Genomic DNA, 22,491 nt, shown 5'->3' with positions numbered 1-22,491 from the left:
GGCTGTGAATCACAGCAATAGGCCAGTGAAACAACAGCAAAGCTTAAAGCCTATTATGGCTATCTGCAAAGACAATGCACTGTGATGAAAATGCAGCCATGTAACATTTTTAGTGATTCGGCAGCACGAAACAGCAAATCACTAAACCCTGACAAATCCCTCTGCATGTTTCCTCGTTGTGCAGCCGGAGAGAAGACAAACTGAGGATCCCCAACGGCTGGCTGTGTCACCTGGCCCCAGAAATCATCCAGCAGCTCTCTCCAGACACGGAGGAGGACAAGCTTCCCTTCTCCAAACAGTCAGATGTCTTTGCTTTTGGGTAAGTGTCCTGTTACATGATGCCCTCCTGTTTGTTTGTCCAGACAATATCAGAGTCTGATATTTGGCAATCAGAGTCACTGTTGACAGAGAGGATTTACAAACCAAAAAATGTGTGTGAATTTAATAAATTCTTACTTACTTTTACAGCGCACTGTCCTAAAACTCCACATCACTTGACAAAGAGGCAACTCTCATTAAAAGGTTTTCAGATCTCATTATAGATACAGATTTTCACTGCTTACTGTACAAAGACAAAGATAATGTAGTAATATGTGATATTTTAAATGGCAATTTTGCTCCTGTTATTGTCAGACTTTAGATATCCAACTTATGGCGGTTTAATGAGAGCAGGATTAACAATTTTAAAACTTAATTGCTTGAATAATATCTGATTTTGACATAGACTCCACTTGCTCCCATATACCCAATTATGGGGAAGAGCCCATATTCTCAGGAAGTGAACGCATCTGACTTGGCACATAACGTTTACGAGTGTACCCTTGGTTATGACGGCGCTGGGGGAGGAAATGGTTCACAAATAAGCTTTAGCAGCTGGAAGACAGCAAGATACAGAAGGTTCTAATTGGAGTAGATAAGGAGTGCACTGGTTTGTGATTGGTTCCTCCATGTGGGTGTGTGAAGAGGTTAGAAAGCTTAGTTGATCAGTTTCGGAGAACCGAGAGAGAGTTGCTTGAAATTTAAAATGAGAAGAGGCAAAAAAGGGTTAATGTTGAGGAGCTGAGAGACAGCAACCCCTTGATCAGGCAAAAGTGAATCAATGATTTCACGGATTTTCATTAATTTATTTGAATTTCACCCATCCCTGAAAAACAATGGCAGCCACTTTATGGCACCTGGGGAACAACTCCAGTTGTAAGGGAGAAACTGGAGGGAACCCATGAAAGCACAGGGAGAACATGAATCAGACCCAGGATCTTCTTGCTGTAAGGAGACAATGCTAAACACTAAAAACATACAAATGAAGCTGTGTTTATGATTGACACTTGACACAATGATTCAACGATGTATTTGTAATACTTTGTCCATAAATGAGAAATACTGTTCATCTAAACATTTTTTGGATGGCCATTATAGAAACTGCCTGATGAGTAGATTATAAAGCATTTAATTGTTTTTAAGTTAAATTCACCAGCAATATACTAAAACAGGACGCCATACCCAAGAACAAGTTTGCAAAAGAAAGTGTCACAAATATTACCCAAAATGAACAAAAAGATAAATAAAAATTAAGTCAGTTATTTTACGTTTTTAAGCAAAATTATACATCCGATCAGTGTTTTTCAATCCTGTTTCTGAGGTCTCCCTGTCATGCATGTTTCAAATGTTACTCTGCTCCAACACTTTCAAATGAATGAGTCGTTATCAGGCTTCAGCAGAGCTCGATGACCAGGTGAGCTGTAGCAAGGAAACATCTAAGACTTGCAGGGCAGGGGGGCCCTGATGACCAGGTTTGAAGAACGCTGCAGTACTCCCTTATGAACTTCTCAGTTACTCCGTCTTGATTGGTTTTCAGATGACGTCTTTGTAACTTTGACAAAAAAAAAAAAAAAAAACCTCTAATATGCCCTCAGGCTTTGTTCAGTGTGCTTCCACGGACTTTCATTAGTTACATGTATCTCACAGGAAACTAAATTACAGCAAATTACAGCATCCATAGACCACTAGGAGTCTTTAATGTCATATGGATTACTGTTAATTCTGAAGACTTTTAGGTTTTCATGATATGAAGTCTCCTCCATCGCAGTACTGCAACCCATTCAGTGGTGATGTTATTTTCTGTAACAGGTAGTCCAAGTGTGGACAACAAAGCACTGAAAAAACAAACACAGAATGTTTAAGTCTGAGTGGATCACTTGTCGTTACACAGTGCTAAGGAGCAAGAAGACTAAAAACCTAAAATCTTAAGAAAGGAAGCCTCTGTACACCCAGCCGAACATGTATCGGGGCGAATGTTTGACAAAGAAAATTGAATCTCCGGGCTTATAGATAGATATGTACATACTATGAGCCAGATCATTATAGGAACTGTTCAACATTTGGGAAAAATACTAGATATGAAGATTGATATCACTCTTGTTTGTGTACTGTAAATACAGCCAGCAGCAGGTTAGCATAGCTTAGCACAAACATTTGAAACACAGGGAAACAGCTATCTAGCCTCTGTCCAAAGGTACAACCTAACAGAACACACAATATCTTGTTTGTTAAATTGATATAAAAGTATGAAAACAGTCTGTTTGGGTGTTTTTTGTCAGACACTGTATTGGTTGGGAGCGGTAACTTGTGTCCTGTCCTGTAATAAGTAAGTATGGCACAATGTTAAACTGAGGCGGTCTGAAAGTACATAGTCATTCATCATTAATATCACATTTGTTTGTGAATCAGGTTTGTCAAACCAAGGCGTGTCCCGCTCCTCCATTTAAAAATAAGTTCCCCACAGCTCCTGCTCTGTCTCTGCTGCCTTTACTGACTCATTTGTGGGGGTGGACCCTGCTCTGTTGACTCCCAGCACAATTGCATTTTTCAGATGGTCCCCCATATGGAGGTTTTGTCGCTATATCATTCTGAAGGGAGGAAGAGAGCAGCGCACAGTGTCCAGCTGCTCTCTTAGCCCTTGTGTTACCCAGAGGTGACCCCCATGGCTGTTTTACATATTCAGCAACAATCAGCTGTCATTTTCCCCCCCTACTCCTGGCAAAGAGCTATTTTTATGCTCCTCAAACATGACATGTAGGGGCAAAATGAAAATAACTACTAATTTGCACAGGGAGGGTGGTGGATGCTAATTTTGCATAAGCAGTCATTAAACATGTGTTGGTGTTTTTTTAAACTTTGGGATGAAATTGTTCTTCAAAACTAAGATGAAATTCATCAAATTTAAAGTTTTGGTGCTGTACATTAATCTGAACGCTGTTTAAAACCAGTGCATTGATGGTTTACAGTTTGATGTATTGGCTGGTATTGTTGGTTTTTTGAAGACAGAGGTTTTATTCTCTTGACCAGACAGTCCAAAGCACTGACCTGCTCCGTTCCTCTTCTTCATCCTCTGACTTCACAGCACCATCTGGTACGAGTTACATGCACGTGAGTGGCCTTACAAGAGTCAGCCAGCAGAGGTGATCATATGGCAGATTGGCAGCGGGATGAAACCCAACCTCGCCCAAACTGGCATGGGGAAGGAGATATCAGTAAGTTTTTCTCGTTCACTGCTCATAATTCAGATGCTCTGTTTTTCAAATGTAGGTGAATCTCTGCATCTTCATGTTTAAGCACTCATTGAATCCCAGACTCAATTTCTGTATGAATGCATTTAAATCATCCTGGTGGGTGTAACATGTATTGAAAAGTATTTTAATTAAAGATTTAACCAAGACAGTTTTGCACAATGCGAGTTGGATGGAGTTCATTAAATTTAGCCAGCGGTAACAAAATATGTCTGCTCATGAATGGAATTAAGTTTTTAGTTTAGAAGTAAAAGACATCTGAAATTAAATCATGTGCTTGTATTAACAAAGACTGTCAGTTCAGAGTTAGGGATTTTCAATCTGACTCCATCAGGGAAAATCGTGACAACTCTGCCTGTCCCCCGGTGGTACTGGCCTTCCCTGTCTTTGCAACGTGCAGTTCAACATGCTTGCCTTCACCTTGCCACACTCCTCCCTCCTCTCCTTGAAACACCTCATATGCCTGTTGGAGCAGATCTGCTAATACAGCAAAGTTTTGCATGTCACACTAGGATGTTTTTGTTTTTTTTTTACAAATCACAATTGTTGGGTAGCATTACTTTTGAAGGTAACCTGTTACATTACAAGATTACTGTCATTAAAAAGTAGCTTGTTACGTTGCAGCATTACCTACTGGGAAAAGTAACTTGTTAGAAAGTTTCCAAAGATGAAAACCCCCTCGTGACTCCATGCATATGTTGCCACTCGCCAGAGCATGCACGTCTTCTTTCAGATGTTTGACTCTACCAACACTGAATAGCATTTTTTTAAGTTTGATTACAAAAATGTAAAATCAAGTGGGAACAGGGGCTCATATAGCCTAACAAGTTCAATTCAACTGCAATGGAGAAGGTTGAATAATTTGAAGTACATAAACCCAGCTCAGGATTCATTTCCAGGATATAATATTTTTTTTTAAAGCTAAATTTTGCTACTTAAAGTTCCTTGATTGCCTTTTATCCCAAAGGAAAATATTGCTTCCCACAATAGTCTTTTCTTTGTCTCATCAGAAACAGAGAAAAAAGGAGTGAAATAATTAACAATCAAAGAAATGACCCTCTCCAGTTTGAGAATAACAGGGGAAAACACAAAAAAGCACGATTCCTTTTGCTGTGCAGCTGTTTTCCACAGCTGTTTTGCCACAGCCACTGCTGTTGCGACCATGTTAACAGGCCAAATCAGTGGGACAAACTATCATAACTGCCCTCCAGTTGTTTTCACCTCACTGGTATCTCACACCGTACATACCTCACAGTTCAAAAACATCGGCTTGAAACTCCATGCGTATTTGAGAAAAGTTTATTTTGCACCCTCTGATTCGCCTCAACGTGATGTTTTAAAAGCAAAATCTAGAAGTGTTGTTTTGTGTCTCTTCCAGGACATTCTGCTCCTGTGCTGGGCGTACAAGCAGGAAGAGCGGCCCAGCTTCTCCAAGCTGGTAGATTTACTGGAAAAGTTGCCAAAACGGAACCGTCGCCTTTCCCACCCAGGGCACTTCTGGAAGTCAGCTGAGTATGTCAAATGAGTTAGGGACACAAAACAGCAAACAATCAGCAACTATTAAAAAAAACAAAAAAAACAACAACAGCCGCCATAACTCTACATAAAAACCCACCTCCTTAAAGAATGCACTGAATCCAAAAGCCAGCCCAGTGATGAAAACTGCCCGTGCTGTGTGTAATTTCATGGAATGTTGGCATGTGTGTGTACAGACAAGTTGACTGTCCAGCTTCTCAAAGCAGTCGGGTTTTCTTTGAGTTGATTTCAACCATACAGGATATTTTTCCTTTATCTTTTCTGTCTTTTACTATTGACTTGATCCCTTCATAATATTTGATTTATTTCCTGGATGTATCTAGCTTGTAACTTTCAACTGATCACATCATCATGGACTTAAAAAAAACAAAAACAAACCCACATGTTTGAGTACAAATGTAGATTCTTTTCCATGTCTTCTTCTTTTTCTTTTGTTTGAATGAATGTAACTGTTGTACATCAAGCATTGTATATTTTCCACAACATTGTCTTGCCATTTCTTATGTCTGTCAACTGTGTAGACCATTTTGTCAGTGTTACCTCATGGTCTCTCATGTGTGGATGTCTGTACAGGTTACATGTTTGTCTGAAAAGCTTTATTTAACTTAAAAATGTCCTCTTATTTACACCGTACCATTTGAATGTGAAGAAGCCAGCGTCCCTGTATGTGTGGGGATGTGTTGGCGCGGTTCTTTGATGGGAGACTGTTCTCTGATCAGCCTGCGCTTTGATTATTGCCTGTGAACATAAGCGAGATGTTTGAACAATAACTTTGGGGGGGGAGGGCGAAAAAAAGCGGCTGGTCAGACCAGGACTCCCTCACTTGACGCTGTTCTGTGAAATCGCTGACACTTGAAATGTATCTCGCCAACTGTTGCAGAACTAATTACCCTTCAGAAATGCTATCACTGAGCCCCCATTCCCCATGTCCTCGAAATAAATGTATATTTTACTTTACATTGCTACTGATAGATACAGAATATAATAGATGCAGATAAAAATCTAAATCTCGCTACTGTATAGTCAGTGCAGTAATTCCTAGTTGTTTTATTCAAACGATACATGAACTTTGTAGACCCTAATCACTGACAGTATTGAAAATGACACGTTAGCTTTCTGAGTAGTGTATGATACTGTTTTTATAACGTAGTTTGGATCAAAGACCGGTTGCTAACGGGTCTGAGGACAACAGGAAAAAATAAGTTTTATGATTCAAGGCTCTGTAATGATGTGACTGTTAGATGCGTAAAGGGAGAGCACATGACATTATTGAGACATAGCAGCAAACAGGAGCATCCTGCTCTCTACGTGATACGGAGCAGACAGGACCGCCTCTTTTTGGACTTCTCTGTCCTGATTGGATAAAGCGGGCAGGGATACCGGAAATGTTCTTTTCTTTTTTACTGCATGAGCAGCTGGGAGGTGGGACACGGGCATCTGACCAAACACAGATTACTGTTTGAATACAGAGCTATTTGACACGTTTGAGAATAAAAATATATCACTTACAGCAGCTTTAATGATTGAGAATTCAGCTGTATGGTGGTGTGTTCACGCTGAATGCAAAGTGAATGTTAGAGGCAGCTTGACTGCATTTAGAGCCAATTGGAAAGATTGAAAGGGGAAACAACCAGATGCTGGTGGAGCTAATTAAAGCTAGACTGCACCTTTTGCTGTACAGTGACCACTGAGGCTTCAAGTTACACATATGAGATAGGCCTAATGCTAAAACTAATACCATCACTATTTTTAGCATTTAGCTAAAATGCTAAGCTACTGTCAGAGCAGCACAAGCGGAGTCAGAAATGTCAGTTGAACAGTAATCTTTATCTAAAGTTTTATTTAATTTATCATTTTTAATTTGTCAGAGGAAGAGTCTGTTATTCCTCTCCTCATAGGAAGATAATGACGCTTTAAGGCAAGGACGTGTCCACTCAAATCAAAACATGTTGAGTTTATTTTACCAGACTTGAGTACAACACTGCTGAAAAGGCGCCTGTGGAAGACAAATGAATCCTAAACCTGCCTTCGTTGTTTTCTTTAAATCTTGAAAGAGGTGTGAATCATTGAGTTCTTGGATTATAAAGTTAAAGTAACAAGTTAGTAACTTAAATCTGGCTGAACTTTCCCTTTAACATATCAGAAAAGACATATCAGGATGCTGAAGACCACCCCAGGCCATTTTTCTACTTCATAATGTATATCATAATATATTTTAAATGTATGTTATAGAGATATAGCAACTCTGAGTCATATCATCACGAATTGGAAGCTGTGGCATCATCCGAGCTGTATACTGCTTTTGATTCTCTCTAGCCACGTCGAATAGATAGAGACAATCCAATCATGTTAAATAGCCATTTTCCACCTCATTATATACACATCTGTGTGTTGGAAAATGCATACAAACAATCTGCTGCTGTTTTTTGGAGTCTGTCTGTCTATTTTGGAATTGCTGGGATTCAAATATTGTAAGTGGATCATTTATATTTGTACTGTTTACAACTTTCAAGTGCATGAGATGGACTATCAAAGATTGATTCTTGTTATGAAAAAAAAAATTATCCTTCTACACTATATATAAAAAGTATGTGAGCATTTTTCTGATGAACTGTTGTCCATTGAGCAGTTTGATCTCAATACCTAATGAAGTTTTACGTCAGGCTTTGCAAAACTTTTCGACAGCTTTGTTTGAGAAAATGATTGTTTGAGAATATTTATAGATTATATAAATGATTAGACTAGCATTTCAATTAAAAAAAAAGAAAAAAAGAGTTGCGACCTGTGCACATGCTAGAGGTGACAACAACCTGACTGGACAACAATCAAAGATCTAACATTAGTGCCAAGTGTACATAACAGATTGTAGACTATGTTTTTATCGTCACTTGCCGTAATATCAATATTTCTTGTGAATTTTTTGACCTTTCTTTTGAATGTACAAATTGTGTTGTGTTTTTTTTTTTTTTCTTCCTTTTTGGTTGTTGTTTCTGTTTTCTGTTCATTTAAAATTATTTTTCCGCCATTTTCCTTCTAATTGCATAAGCATTGATGCTGTGTTGTTTCTTTTCCTTGATTCCGTCCTTGTATTGTAGATGATAGCTCCAAAAAGCTTGTATTTAATGATGCCTTATGGTCCATGGCTTAGTGATGAGTAGATTTTGATCACAAGCTCTTTTATTTGCACTCATCCTTTACAAAGTGTATGACAATAAAAAGATGTTTTCATTTTGGACGTTTTCTGTTTCTTTTATGTCATCTTTTATCTTAGCCAGCCCTTATCCATATTTTACTTTGGTTTAAATTTTTGACACGTCTTTAAAGAGCAAACTTAGTGTTGAATCGGTGCTTACTTCCTAATTAAATCCTAATAGTACTGATTACTTAGTTTCTTTCAGTGATGTGATCTCTGTTCTGATTATAAAAAGTGCAACTTTTGATGCTGAATTTACTCTGAATACTTAAAGTATCCTCAATAGAAAATGAATAGTGGCTAGTTAAAGGCTATACCTTTATTTTTAACGGAGAACAGTGGTTAAAGTCACAGTAAATTCATGTCAGTTAAAATGTTTTCCAATGGTTTTCATGACGAGAGACCGTATATAAAGATGGCTGACGTGTCTCCACTTCATTGTACTGCACAAAAAATGAAGCCAAAATATTTTGGATACGGAAGTGGCCCTCTTGCAAATGTCATAGATTAAGGCCAGAGTCTGCACGGTAGCGATTGGGCGGTGTAGTGGCGTTATCGAGTCCCATACACCCGCCCACTCAGCTGTCAATTATGACATGACACCCCTTTTTAACAGGATCAAATTAGTCATTAAAACCAAACTTATCAGGAAAAAAATTAACGCTTGAACATTCATCAGTGTGATAAAAACTGCCGTAAATGGCAAAGACCATCTTTGGGAAAAATCTATTTGGGCGTGTACTTTGAGTTTTTAGTTTGGCCGGTGTCCCATCTGCTGACAGGGAGCGGGAGGAGTTTATGCCTTGTACTGCAACCAGTCACAAAGGGGCGATCAGGAGGTTTGGGCTCCACTTTTGGGGGGCTTTAATGTTGTCCATGTTTATATGCAGTCACTGCATGACGAGGTTGCGAAAAAATAAAATAATTTACAGAGACTTTAAAAAGATACAGCAAGTGCTTAAAATCATCTTACAATCATCTGCGAATCATCAATCAATCAACAATCAACACTCCCCTGGTACTCTGATTTTCAGATTTTGTTGCCTTTGCACAGAGCCAGGCTAGCTGTTTCCCCATGTGTCTATGCTAAGCTAAGCTAACTGGCTGCTACTTGTACCTTTATGCTGACCAGATACATATAAGAGTGATATTAATATTCTTATTCAACTTAAGCAATTACGCATATTTCCCAAACTGTTGAACCATTCTTTTGAACAATTCTTGCAGTGAAAGCCGCGTCTCTTCTGTCAGTCCATACACTTATTCATGGTTTACTTTCCATATTCCAAGCACTCTTAAACACTGAATAATACACTGCTTCCACCTGTTGCTCATACAGTTAATATATGAAACAGCAAGCAGCTGTTCTGCAGTTTCTTTGTAAATGACTAAACAGTGACATAAATAAGACTAATTCACTTCCTGTTAGCTGAAGAGCTGTCCTCTCTATTAGAAAACTATGTGTAAACTTTGGTGGTGCCCTACCAGGAAACAGAAAAATTGGTTAAGTCCGGTTCCCCTCCTTAAATCACTTGTGAGAACATCGGTTGAAAAACTGACCAATCCTCAGCAAGCACAATCGGTTACGTTATGTTGAGGCCAGAGGTGTCTATATGTGAAGTTAACTGGTTTATTTATTTCTACTCTTCCTTTGAGAGAACCTGTTTCCATGACATCCATGAACTGAGCTTAGCAGGGTTCATCAATGACAAGAAATTTGTTCTGCATGCAGTAACAAACACAAGACATCCATGCATTCATCTTACTGAGACCAGAAAAAAGTTAAAAATATTTGGCACAAATGTCTACTTAGAGTCAAGGATGAACTTATCAGATTATGGTATACGAAGGTTAGACGTCAATTTGATCTCACAAAACACGTCTTAGGCCCTAACTCATGAATGCATATGCTAATTTTGACAACATTTCACACAAATGACTATTAGGATAAAATGATGAAGTGATGACAATTTTATTTCCAAAAGGTCACATGTTAACTTAACTTTGACATCACAATGTTCTGCAAAAACACTTTTCTGGCCATTATTCAACGCCATAACTCAACAGGAATGGGAGGGGAGACTGTGATCCGGTTGAACATGTGTACGAAGCATCCACATTTAGAATTTGAAGCTTCTTTGTAGCAACATCCATATTTGAAGCATTGTAGTCCAACAGCCCCATTTGTTTTGCTGATATTGAGCTTCAGGTGATCGTCGTTGCATCATGTGACAAACCTAATTTTTCATTAATGTCAGGTGGATGAAGGGTCCCAAACCTCTGTAATGGTTACTTTGTGTAACTTTGCTGGAAGCTCATTCAATTCACATTTTAGAAAACCAAAGTGGTGCCAAGGATGTTGAATATATCCAGTTTTTCGACTTTAAAATAAGTTCTAAGTTTTAAATTAAGAGTAGATTTAACATCAGTGAGGCTAAAACAGCACCGATCCCAAGATCTGGTATTTTTCTGTCTTTCGTTCGTCTCATCTTCTCTGTAAACCAGTTGATGTACGGATGACAGTGTGTGCATGCTTGTGTGTGTGTTTGTGTGCCACACAGTGTCAGTGAGTCACTGGCTGAAGAGAGAGTGAGTTAGTGAGGGCATGGAGCGGGAAAATGGGACGATAGATAAATAGACGAACAGATGAGAGCTCTGTCGTCTGCACAGCCAGTCCTCCTCCCTCTTCATCTCTACCTCCATCTCCAAACCCCAGCCTCGGCCGCTGAAGCGTAAAAAATCCACATCACCCAATCTACGGGAGGCTGAAGCCCATCAGAGCATGAATGCTTGGTTTCTGTCGAGTTTCTTTAAAAGTGTTAAAACCTGATCAGGTTCAGTGCATTTCTCGTTACATTACATACAGAGGCAAAGAGCAAAAGTACAAACAATTGGGATTTGAGAGAAAATTAAACCAGATATTACATTTACAAGTTGATTTTATAATGGATAACATAATTTGAGTCATGGAATAAAAATAAAAAAAATGAGATGTTACACATTTCTAGGAAATGAAAGCATGAATGTTACTACAGAGCAATTCCCAAGGGATTGAAAGATTTTGTGGCTCCACCGTGTCAAAACCTGATGGTCGGGTTCATGTACAATCTGTGCTGAGATCATTTTGGTCCTCAGTAGTTATAGTAACAACTGCGGTTATATAATAATTCTAAGTGAAATGAAAGGGAAAAAGGGTTTTATGACAGCAACTTGATTCAAAGTGAGAAAGAAAAAGGAACAAAGAAAGAAAGAGGATGAATTAATTTAAAAAGACACACAACAGTGAAGACAAAAAAAAGCCATTTAGACAATATTTCTTGTCAGTTTGTCCTGATGTTTGCACGTTAATTTTCAGTTCCAACCCTTTTCATCTATTCGTGATATTTTGTTCACCGTCATCATCTTTCATTGAATCCATTCTTAAATGGTTGTACTGTCGGTGAGGAAAATATAAAAGCTGCTCATATAACAGAGTAACCGTGGGAGTTGATCCACATGGCAACACCAAACAGAAAAATCACTTCTTTTTAAAAAAAAATTGATTGATGATATTATTGTCCGGTATTTGCAACAGAACTTCACTCAAGGTAAACTCTACAGCATTGTAGGTGGGTGATGTCTTAGGCCACCTCCTCTGTTCAAAGATGGACGTTCCATTTTGACATACATAAATTCCTTTACTCCTCTTTCAAACCAGCTGTCTCCTCTGGCCAAGATGTCTTGACATCAGGTGTGGCCAAGATGTCAAGAGAAGACAGATGGTTTGAAAAGAGGAGTAAAGAATTCCATCTATGTCAAACTGGAACAACCGAAACTGAAACAAGTCCAGTTGCATACAATACAGCACCTGGATTTAGCAGTACGAACTTAAACGAGCCTCACCTCCCCATATCCAAAACAAGTTCAATTTCAAAACAATATTTTGCAGGGGCACTGTAGCTGCAACTTGGGCTTTATCCCACCCGAGACGATTGTGATTGGTTAATGATACTACAAAACTCTATAACATACTCATGGTTGCAGTACAGTGTTTAGCTATTCGGACAAATTGGCATCAAAGCTGCCAAACTTTAACAAGCTCTCCTACTGCCAGGTTCAGACAACTCGATATTTTTGTCGCTTGCTTCAAATTAGGTTTTTGTAGAGTCATAAATTCTTGCTCTGACTTGACAGAGAAACATGACAGAATACAATATTGGTCTAGCTTGACGTCTTTCATGACATACATGATATCATTGGGAGCGCTGTGCGAGGGATGAACTTCCTGGATAAAGAATGTAAACAATCAATGATGCCTGAAGTAGTGTGCATGATACTGGCTGACTTAAGTTCGGAAAAACCTAAAAACACAGTTCCACGTCGTGGCTTTGCCATGGTTACGTTTGTGCAAGGAAGAGAGCCCTGAGCTCCAATTAGTTAAAGTTTGGAACAAATCCAAAAATCTGCAGAAGGCAACTAAAAATACATAGCATGCTAGTCTTTCTGTCGTTGTGTCATCCAGTATGACACACCACATGGGGCAAAGCAATCAAATGTCATGCAGTGAATGCTAATTTTTGTTCCCCATGCCCTCCGTTTGTCGGGTCGGGCTGATATCATGTAGCCTGAACCCAGCATAATACATCCAGAGCTATGACTCACATATTTTCTCTAACTATGCTATGGCTGTTGCTCTCTCTAGCTACAAGTAACATGCAACAAGGTTGTCTGAAGCTTTTTAATGAGGTATTCTGGGAAATGTAGGAAATCACCAAGGTATGTAGAGTTAGGTGAGGCAAGTTGTTAAAAAGACACCTAAAAAAAAAATCAACACACCACGTTGGTGAATAACTCCTAGTTTGTATCGAACGTGATTGAAGACACAGCAATGTCCAAAGAGTTTCTCTTCTCCAAGGACCTTGATTAGATAAATGAGGCTAATTAGATTAAGTCAGTGTTCACCTTCACAAACATGATGCACGTCTTCAGAAACACACTGTATATGTCTTTGAAGATAGCCAATTTAAAGCAGCAGATTAGCTCTGCCATGTAACCTCAAAGGACTTGTGGGGTTGTCTTTATTCATTTAAAGACACCCACGTGGCTTATTATGCTGGTGATGTATTTCATTAGATCAGGGGTTTGGAAGGCAGACAGAGAAAAAAAGAGACAGAAAGAGACTAAGCACTACAAAATGTGCCATATAAGGGGGATGTCCTAAAGGTTCAGCTTTACTGAGCTCAACGCCGTGCCAGGCAACATGCTGGCAACACCTGTATGTACGCAGCAGTAAGTCCCACGCAGCTGTTGGCCTGATTCAGTGAGCATATACATGTAACACTAATGCCAGAAATACTCTTGGTATCAAATCAGGTGGAAATGTCTTTGCTGACTGAATAATTACAACCAGCGAGGCAGCCTGTCTGACACATTTGAGGAAGAAGTTTTTGGCGGTCAAACCGTGGTGATTTCATATCCTGCTCAAGAGCCCGAGAGTGGTTGACTGTCTGACAACCACTTGGCAAACCCACACTGGCTTGAACTGTACGTCCCAAAAATAAATCTTACATAATGCAAGAGGAGGGAGGATGTGACCCTGTCTTCCCCTCCAGCAGGCCCTATGCTGGCCCATCTGGCAGATAATGTGCAACGACAGTGCCACTCAGACTTGCTCCATTGTAGATCCATTGTAGTTTTTTTCCTGGATGCTAAGTTTTGAATTCTGGTGTGCACATTATGTGATGATATGATGATTTTAAAAGCTTGTCTGGATCTTGAATTTTTACAACTGAATACCACTGTATGCCCTTTTCTATTTTGCAATCATGAAAAAAATATTTGTGCAATTGGGATTTTTGGTGAAGTGCAAATCTCATCAGTAAGTCTGTGCAACTGCCAGACAAATACAATTTATTTATACCAAATCTGACCTTACAGTAATCTCTCTGTAACATTAAACATTCATTAAAAGTAAGCCTCAATCAAAGTAAAAGTTCACAGAGAAAAAAAAATTGTATGAACAATTCAACATTTTGAGTAATACGCTTATTTAATTTCTTGCTGAGAGTTAGATGAGAAAATTGATGATACTTCTCGTTCCCAGTGCATCAAATGATCAGTCGCCCTGTACTTCAAATTATGATGCTGAAGTTATCCCTCGGGCGACGCCCCTTTAGCATGATGTTTTGATGTGCTGTCAGTGTGATGTTCTCCTAAACCTAAACAAGTAGCTATAGTGCATAACCAAACCAAACCAAAAAGTTTCACAACCTTAAACATGTTGTTCATTATTTACCATTATGAAGGTCACCTAATTTCCTCCTTTCCTGCACATCCAAAACATATTCAATGTGAAATGTTTCTCGAACTAGTCCTCTAACATGTGCAAAACTGACCCGACAGAGGTAAGTAGTGTCATAGTTTGAAGCATAGGAGATTGGAAGCATGTTTCAGGTAAATATACAGCCAGCAGATGGTTAGCTTAGCTGTAGAAACAGGATGCAAAGAGCCTGTCTGATTTTGCTCAAAGTGAACAAATCTGCCTACCAGCACCTCTAAAAGTTACAAATTAATACATTTTAAAACGTACAAAAAACACAGTATAAAAATGAAGAGTTCCTGGTGTCTCTTCATCACTATAAATTTGCCAGACAACCAGTGGAGACTCCAGAAAGTGACTGAGCCTGGTTGATTGACAGACAAAGGCCCAACTCTCATCAGATTTTGATTCAAATGTTGCTTAATTGTGATTGGTACACTGTGACATCATGTTTTCCCAACTTTGGAGCACATACAGAAATCCCTCGCGTGAAATAAGCAAAACTTTTGCTAACTATGGCTGCAAAACTATGCTTTTTTTTAAAATTCATCGCGACTGAATGACTTTCTGTGAGAGCATCTTCCACTCACAGTGCAGAACATGTGAATGCATTGAGTTTTCCCTTCACTGCTGTCCTTGTCATCCTTGGATTGGCTAAATTAAAAGAACACCTGAAATACAATTCTGGGGTGCGATTTAAATTTGATTTCATGTCCTCTGCATTGTTGGCTGTCTGTCTGAACGTACTGTATAGCCTGTTAACAGTGTGGTGTCCTGCAGGGCTGTGTGTTAAGACGGCTTGCGATTTAATGTTGTTTCTGTTTTCCCTCCCTCCCCCCTCCTGCTCCAGGCTGTAACGGAGGCATCGATGGGACTGTGTCTTTGCGTGAAGCTCGTCCTCAGCTCTGCTCACATCTGCTCCACCGCCTGCCCGCCTGCCCCACCACCCACCCTCTCTCGCCCCACCCTGCTTCCACAACCCCCACCTTTCCCACTCCTCCTTCTTCTTCTGCTCCAGCTCTGACACATACATGTTTCCCCTAAATGCCTGATTGGACCCTTTAGCGGTCAGTATTGACCCCACTTTGCCAGAGTGGGTAACAAACACGCCGCAGACTTTCAAACAAAGAGGCCTTTCTCCGCTCTATGCCTGAAGCCCTTCCCCAAAACGACGCCCTTGTCTTTCTGTTGAGGGATTTCAACACGCATAAAACATCATTCATGCCATGCTGCAACTCATCTTATAGCTGCAAATGGGTTTTTTGATATCATGATTGTGCAACATATCATTCTCAGCTTGTTCTGTAGGGAGCTCATGACAGCTACAAACTGTTAATTACAACATCTGGAGTGTGAAATTATGCAAAGGAGTCATTTTGACACATTTTGAAGTTACCATGGTCAGTAATTTTGGTCGCCATCCTGTGAAGACCTTTTATCTCCACAATGTCAACCTGGAATGATTCAAGCAAAGTACTCACGTTTTTGGTTTCTTGACACTGTCGACAATTTGCCAGACTTTAATGTATGTTTGTCTCTTGACGATTAACATTTACTCTTTTAGTTCATCCAAAAATTTAAAAATCACCAAATATGGAGATTCATAGTTTGCATCGGACAGCGAAGCTTGGCCACTGTGCTTCAAAATGTGTGTTTCTGTGATACCAACTTTACCAGTGAATGCATTGCATTTACATTATTTTCCACAGCATCACTACATTTTGTTTTTGCAAACAAAGTTTCTTTTTTTTTTCTTTTTTTGACTGTGCCTGTGGCCCAAAAACAGTCCCACACCACCACATACAACCCTCTCTCCTAGAAATAATGACAATATACTGGTAAATTGCAACAGCAAACCATAATGCTATCTAATGTAGGTAGAGAGAAATACTGAGCACAATGGAGAAACCTTTTTAAATGAACGTATCTGCTAAAGGTTGAAATATACATTTATACCTCCCTTGCGATTCAGTATCTGCTCGTATCGGCATTATTACAATTTTTATGTTCAAGCACTCGCAGCACTTTATTAAGGTTAGGGAAAGACTGTTGTGAAAGTGATTTGAAACATAAGACTGAATCTGCCCCCAACCTCAACCAAAGGGCATCACAGTGCGCTTTGTATGCCCACCACTAACCTGTCTTCTGTGCAGAACATAAATGTAGCCTGTGAACACAACCCAGGAGTGGCAGAGATTACGGTTCATACCACAGTGTAATTGGGAAAACAATTGAATAATATATGAACATAATTTCTAGTAGGCAGGGTTGAATCGACACAGTACTTTGAACGTTGTGCAGTTGTGTGGATGCTACATGTCACACACAGCTGCAGACATCAACAGACATCTACTGGTGGCCACAAAGCAGCTGCGTATGTGCAGTCAAGAGGTCAAGTGCCTTGTTCACGGGCACCTCAGCAGCAGTGGTCATTCATTTTAAGGAAAAATGTGATTCTTGTTTCTGTCATCCACATTTACCCCTTAGCCTGTTTATGAATGCACACAGATATGACTCTAATTTTCTGCTTCCACAATGCTGCCAATTGATACAAAACACCTTCTTTAGTGTTATCTGTGCACAATGTCATTTTGCTATTCACTGTTATTTTTTTTCTTTGGAAGAGAAACACAGCTGTTTATCTCGGATCTACTTTAAACTCTGAACCAAGCATCTCAACTTTGCTGCAAAGCTCGAGCAAGCTATTGCAAACCTCCTGATGAGGACATCTCAGTGTAATTGATTCTATTACATGGTCGCCTAACTTGGAAATCGGCACACCTTTTTGTCTGGACTGACGCATTAATCTTTTCCCAGTGAGTGAAGAAGAATTAGATTAATTCCCAAGACTTGCACCCACCGGACGAATGTTAAAATACCTCCATTGATATGCGCATCCAGTGGAATGATTGTGGGTGTTCTTTTTGTTGTGAATCACAGTGCGAATCCTGTTTGAGAAATCTGCACAGGTACTAAAATACAGATAATTGGACATATACATATTTATATGTATTTATGAGAGAGCTAAACTGTTCCCCCACATATGCAGGTGTCTAAAGACCTGAAGGCTATGCAATTAAACTAAAGACAACATACAGTTCAGTATTTTAAAAAAGGAAAATATTTTGCTAAAGTGCAGATTTAATAGACTTAACTACTCGTTGTTGACAGTTTTGAGTATGCATTTGACATTTTTCTAGTGGTAATCAAAGAAACGTTTTGTCTTTCACTACACCTGCAACTTTTACATAAATTATTTTGATTTGTTTAGGGAACGCATCTTCCAATAAGGTCTGATTCTGATATATTAATCAAGATGAGGCATTTCATATCAAAACTCCCTGTTCAGTCTCGGGCGAGAGCACTTGAGGCCTCGCTCCTGTAAATCTGACGACGTTCTACAGAGGCAGCCTGAAAATGACCTGTTTGTAATTCGGGGTTGGTCTGCACAGCTCAATTAACAGCCACAGTTGCTACATATGCTGTACGCTGTACCTTAACCGTGCAAAAATGCTCATGCTTGGACAGAGTGAGTTAGAAAAGCTCTGGTTTGTCATTTTCTGACATCTATCTGTTAGAACTGTACACTTACATGCACATGATTATGCAACTATTTCCAAAATTTTCCCCCAAAAGTTTTCCATTCAAAGTGAACGATACTCAATCACCATCTGGAGCAGCAGGTCAATTTGTTGGTATGTTTAAAGCTCCAGGCAGAGCACAGAATACTCAGAAAAGTAATATTTACAATATTGATCAGCTGATAATACAAACTGATGACTAATCCATAACTGAATATGCCTTCCTCAAAGGAAAATAAGGTCCCCAGAACACAGTTTGAGGCTAGGAAGGTGGCAGGGTCTGGCAAATATAAACAAATTAAACAGATGTGGGGTGTATGAGGCACTTATACCTAGTCAGTGTATCACCTGCAGTAGCTCTCCCCCTGTGTGGAGAAGCAGCGCGTGGCACAGACAGGGAAGTACACGGTACAGACAGCTAGACTTATTTAAGCGACCTAAAAGAAGGTCCACCTAACAAACATATATCTTTTTAGTGTATGTTATATTTTGAACGATTGGCGCTTTACATTGCCTCAGACAGCAGCTGAAAGTCTGACCCAACAGCTGAAAGAGCTGCCTGAAGTCAATGTAAAGTGCCAATAATGCTGAAAATATAGAGTACACTTGAATGGATATATAATTTATATTTCTTTTTGATGTGCGTTCTTTTGTGGCTAAAATACGCCCTGCTTTCGGTCCCGTTTAGCAGTACAATGCTCTGCTTCCCTGTCGGTGCTACGTGTTGCTTCTCCACACAGGGGGAGAGCTGACGGTCATTTACTGCAGGTAATACACTGACTAGGGATAAGTACCTCATACAACCCCACATCAAAAGACCTAAACTATCCCTTTAGTCAGTTTGTGTGTTCAGTTTATTCAATCATGAAAACACAGACTGTTTGTTTATTTAGTTTGTTAATTAATTATTATGATAAATTACCTCCGGTGACATCACTCAGTGGCCAAGTTGCATTGTGGGCAATGTAGGCACCAGGTTTTACAAAGCAGCCCACTGCTTACAACACTGTTTGGGCTCATTATGGACAGTTCGATGAAGCAGAACCAGAGATATTATTCCGCACATTCTTCTTCCTTTTGAAAACCTGGTGCCTACGATACCCACAATGCAACTAAGCCCCTGAGTGACATCACTGGAGGAAATTTATCAGATTACATGTAGCTTCCTCTGTAGCCACAAAAAGGATTCATCCTACTTTTTTCACATACGCTTTAGTACTCCCCAAGATCTGTAAACACACTTTAACAAATGTGTCAAATTGACGGAGTTACCCTTTAAGCTTTTTTTTCTTTGAGTAGGACCATGCAAAGAAACATAGCAATGCACCAGCAAAGGCAGCAAAGCAACACCAGAAATCATACACTAAAATATAGTTTAAATAATTTTGTTTTATGAGAAGAAAATGCACTCAACATGCTTGTTAGACCTCACGGATACACACAGCATGGTTTTGTAAGAAACACTCAAGGTAGAACCTTCTGGTTTAAGAAAACTTCACAGGGCACCTTTAAAAACATGTAATGAAAGGATACTTTCATTTTTTCTTAAAAAAAATAAAAGGTTTCCTGAAACAGCTGGGCACTGAAGAGTTTAGCAAAAGTAGTAGTGCATTTGCAGGACTATTTTCAGCTGAGGATTTGGTGTTTGGTATTAACACCAGGAGGGGGATGTTTGTGGGATTGACTCAAAATAAACTACTCTGCTCATGTACATGGTAATGAAAGAACCCAGTAGATCACTGATTTGTTTTTGATTTTAGACAACAATGTAGGTCTGTGGCACAGAGGAATCAGATATATTAATACTTGTTCAAAGACTAAAGTCATCGTTAGTTTTGGTCCTTTCATTTGATTTGGATTTCATGGTGTTAGGTTAGAATATGTGGCATTTCCATGAACCTTGCCCTGCTAACATAATTGTCTGATTCATATTTTTGATGTGCACATAAAGGTGTCCACTAAGAAAGGAAAGGAAAAGAAACTTTGTACATGCTGCTTAATAATTTTGATCACTAGACAAATATGAATGGAAATTGGCGCCCACTCTAGTTAAAAGTTTGAAAGTCCATTGCCAGCTCCATTCCTGCTGGTTTTGAAACAGTTCTCTTTGGATGATAAAGCTGCATCTTGTTTGAGTGTACACGGTGTGGGCAGAGGACGAACACCGTCAGGCCTATTTCTCTGCAACTCCTCTTAACCTTCCTACATGCACTTGGCTAATAGGGCCCTGTTGAGATCAAACACAGTGGCAGGACATCAAAAAAGGGAATGTGAAAAAAACACATAATTCACTGAAGAATCAAGGCAGCTCTAGACTGCAAAATGAGCTGTCCTCAGGTCCCCTGCTCACCTCATGTGAGTGTCATGCCGCACGGTCGTTCGTGGGAAACCAGCTTTCCATGACAAATGCAGATGAGTCCATGCAGATGAATGGACGCGAAGATGTTTATTTTCCTACTTAGAATTGCTTACAGTTCATTGACGTCAAGCATGACAGGCTGCAGGAACTCTACAGAAACATATGCTTATGTGAATTATCATAAAGTCTGTGATTTTATTTCAAAAAATTACGACTTCTTCCTGTGTAACTTACTTCAAACAAGTTCATTATAAAAAAAACAAAATGTGTTAAAAGATATATGTTGAAGATGCCGCATTTCTAGCTTTAAAGCAATAGTCTGACATTTTGGGAAATACACTTAATAGCTTTTCTGCTAAGAGTAAGATGAGAAGATCGATACCACTCACATCTGTACGGTAAATGTGTAGCAGGATCCTGCAGCACAGACTGTAGATAAAAGATCGAAGATGCATATTCACGAGGATACAAGGGCGGTCATCTTGTATCGGTGGTATTTGGTGGTAGGCCTACGTCATATCACATCCAAGGCTGCCGAGCCAGTGGCCACAGTTTGAGACTACGTTTCAACATTTATAAGCGTGACACCACTGGATATTTTTAAGGAGACTTCTGGCCAATTTCCCAGTCAAATTTGTGTCAACAAAAGCTGGTGTTTTTGACAAGATCTTTGGAAATCTCCAGCTATGTTTTTGGCAACCAAAACAGATATGTTAAGCCAAAACACAATCTTTTCCTACATTAACCCATATCATTCATACCTACTGCACAGACACACGTGTGGTATCAATCTTCTAATCTCACTCTTGACAAGAAAGAGAATAAGCAAATATTCCAAAATATGGATACGATTCCTCTAAAGCCAGAGATTCAGCATGAAGGACAGTGACGTCTGTTGTGCCATTTGGCACCAAGAAATAAGAAATTGTTCTCAGTTTGACTGTTATAAGCTAAAAGGGAACTCACTGAAAGGGCTGCTCACAAAAAGTCTGTCCACATTCTTTATTTTCCTGCTTTTGTTTGGAAAGTTTAAAAAGTCGACTGTATTGCTGTCATTAAATCACAGTTATGAAAACTTGAGAATGTACAGGATGATGTCAATCACAAGCAGCTTTTCCAGAAGGGAAAAGTTGATACAACATGAACAGATTAGCCTAAATATACATTACATCCTCCTTATTGAGGACAACGGCTCACAACTGGTCTATATTTTGATTCACGGTTATATTGCTGATTCAAATGTGCTCTGAATCTGCTGTCATCCTTTGAATAGATACTGTGTGCTGTAAAGGAGAAGTATTTTTGTCCAGGGCTCATCCCTCTGTAAACCATGTCAGTTTTTCCTCCTTTGTTGTCATTTTGTAACTACAGTGCTTTGCTGCAACACAGTCACAATGATGCTTCTTCCCCTCCAGGCTCCTGACTTTGATTTCGACAAATCCTCAACCCCCCTCCTCATCGAAATCATGACCATCAGCATCATCATCCTCATGATAACATCGACAACACATAACGCTGTCCTTACTCGAAAGAGCATATCTATCATTCAAGCTTGTAATGGATCATCATTTGTATAATTTGTACAGTAAAGTTTATAAAAGTTTTCTACCCTTCCAGAAATGATTTAGTTTCTGCTGGTCAACTGAATGTCAATGAATTACAATTTGCAGGCCTTGTTATAAAATTTGTGTTTTTTTGTGCAACATTTGGGTTTATTCTACTGTCCGGAGGAGAAGAGAAATTGTCAATAAAAACTTTAAGTGATAATTTCGTGTTGTTGGAGGCTGTTCCCTGCTATTTTGTTTGTACACTCCAAATGATCGCACCGAGCAATAAAACTAAAAAGGTAGCAGAAGACACGCCGTCTCCAAAAAGCATCAGAATATCTGACTGAAGCCGACTCCTTCATGTGCTACGACTCTGTCTCTGTTCCGTGAGACGAGATTGATGTTTTTTTT

At 39.4% G+C, this 22,491-nt stretch overlaps 1 protein-coding gene across 3 annotated transcripts in view; it reads left to right on the top strand.

Moving 5' to 3' along the window:
- The window catches only part of ksr2 (kinase suppressor of ras 2), a 106,372-nt gene extending 84,090 nt beyond the window's left edge, over nucleotides 1-22,282 (top strand). For 2 of the 3 annotated variants that reach the window (XM_084359804.1, XM_084359802.1), the window contains 3 exons: nucleotides 185-319; nucleotides 3,401-3,530; nucleotides 4,945-8,335. In XM_084359804.1, coding sequence (XP_084215930.1) covers nucleotides 185-319; nucleotides 3,401-3,530; nucleotides 4,945-5,091 — 412 coding nt within the window. In that variant the 3' untranslated portion in view covers nucleotides 5,092-8,335. Of the gene's footprint in view, nucleotides 1-184; nucleotides 320-3,400; nucleotides 3,531-4,944; nucleotides 8,336-15,443 lie in introns of those variants that run through there. The other variant, XM_084359803.1, reaches the window with a different exon arrangement.
- The last annotated feature ends 209 nt before the right edge of the window (nucleotides 22,283-22,491 follow it).

This window comes from Pagrus pagrus (assembly GCF_965226575.1).
Source record: "Pagrus pagrus genome assembly, chromosome: 8".
Classification (NCBI taxonomy): domain Eukaryota; kingdom Metazoa; phylum Chordata; class Actinopteri; order Spariformes; family Sparidae; genus Pagrus; species Pagrus pagrus.
Note: the sequence above shows the minus strand (reverse complement) of the source record. Positions and strands in the feature narration are given on the sequence as shown.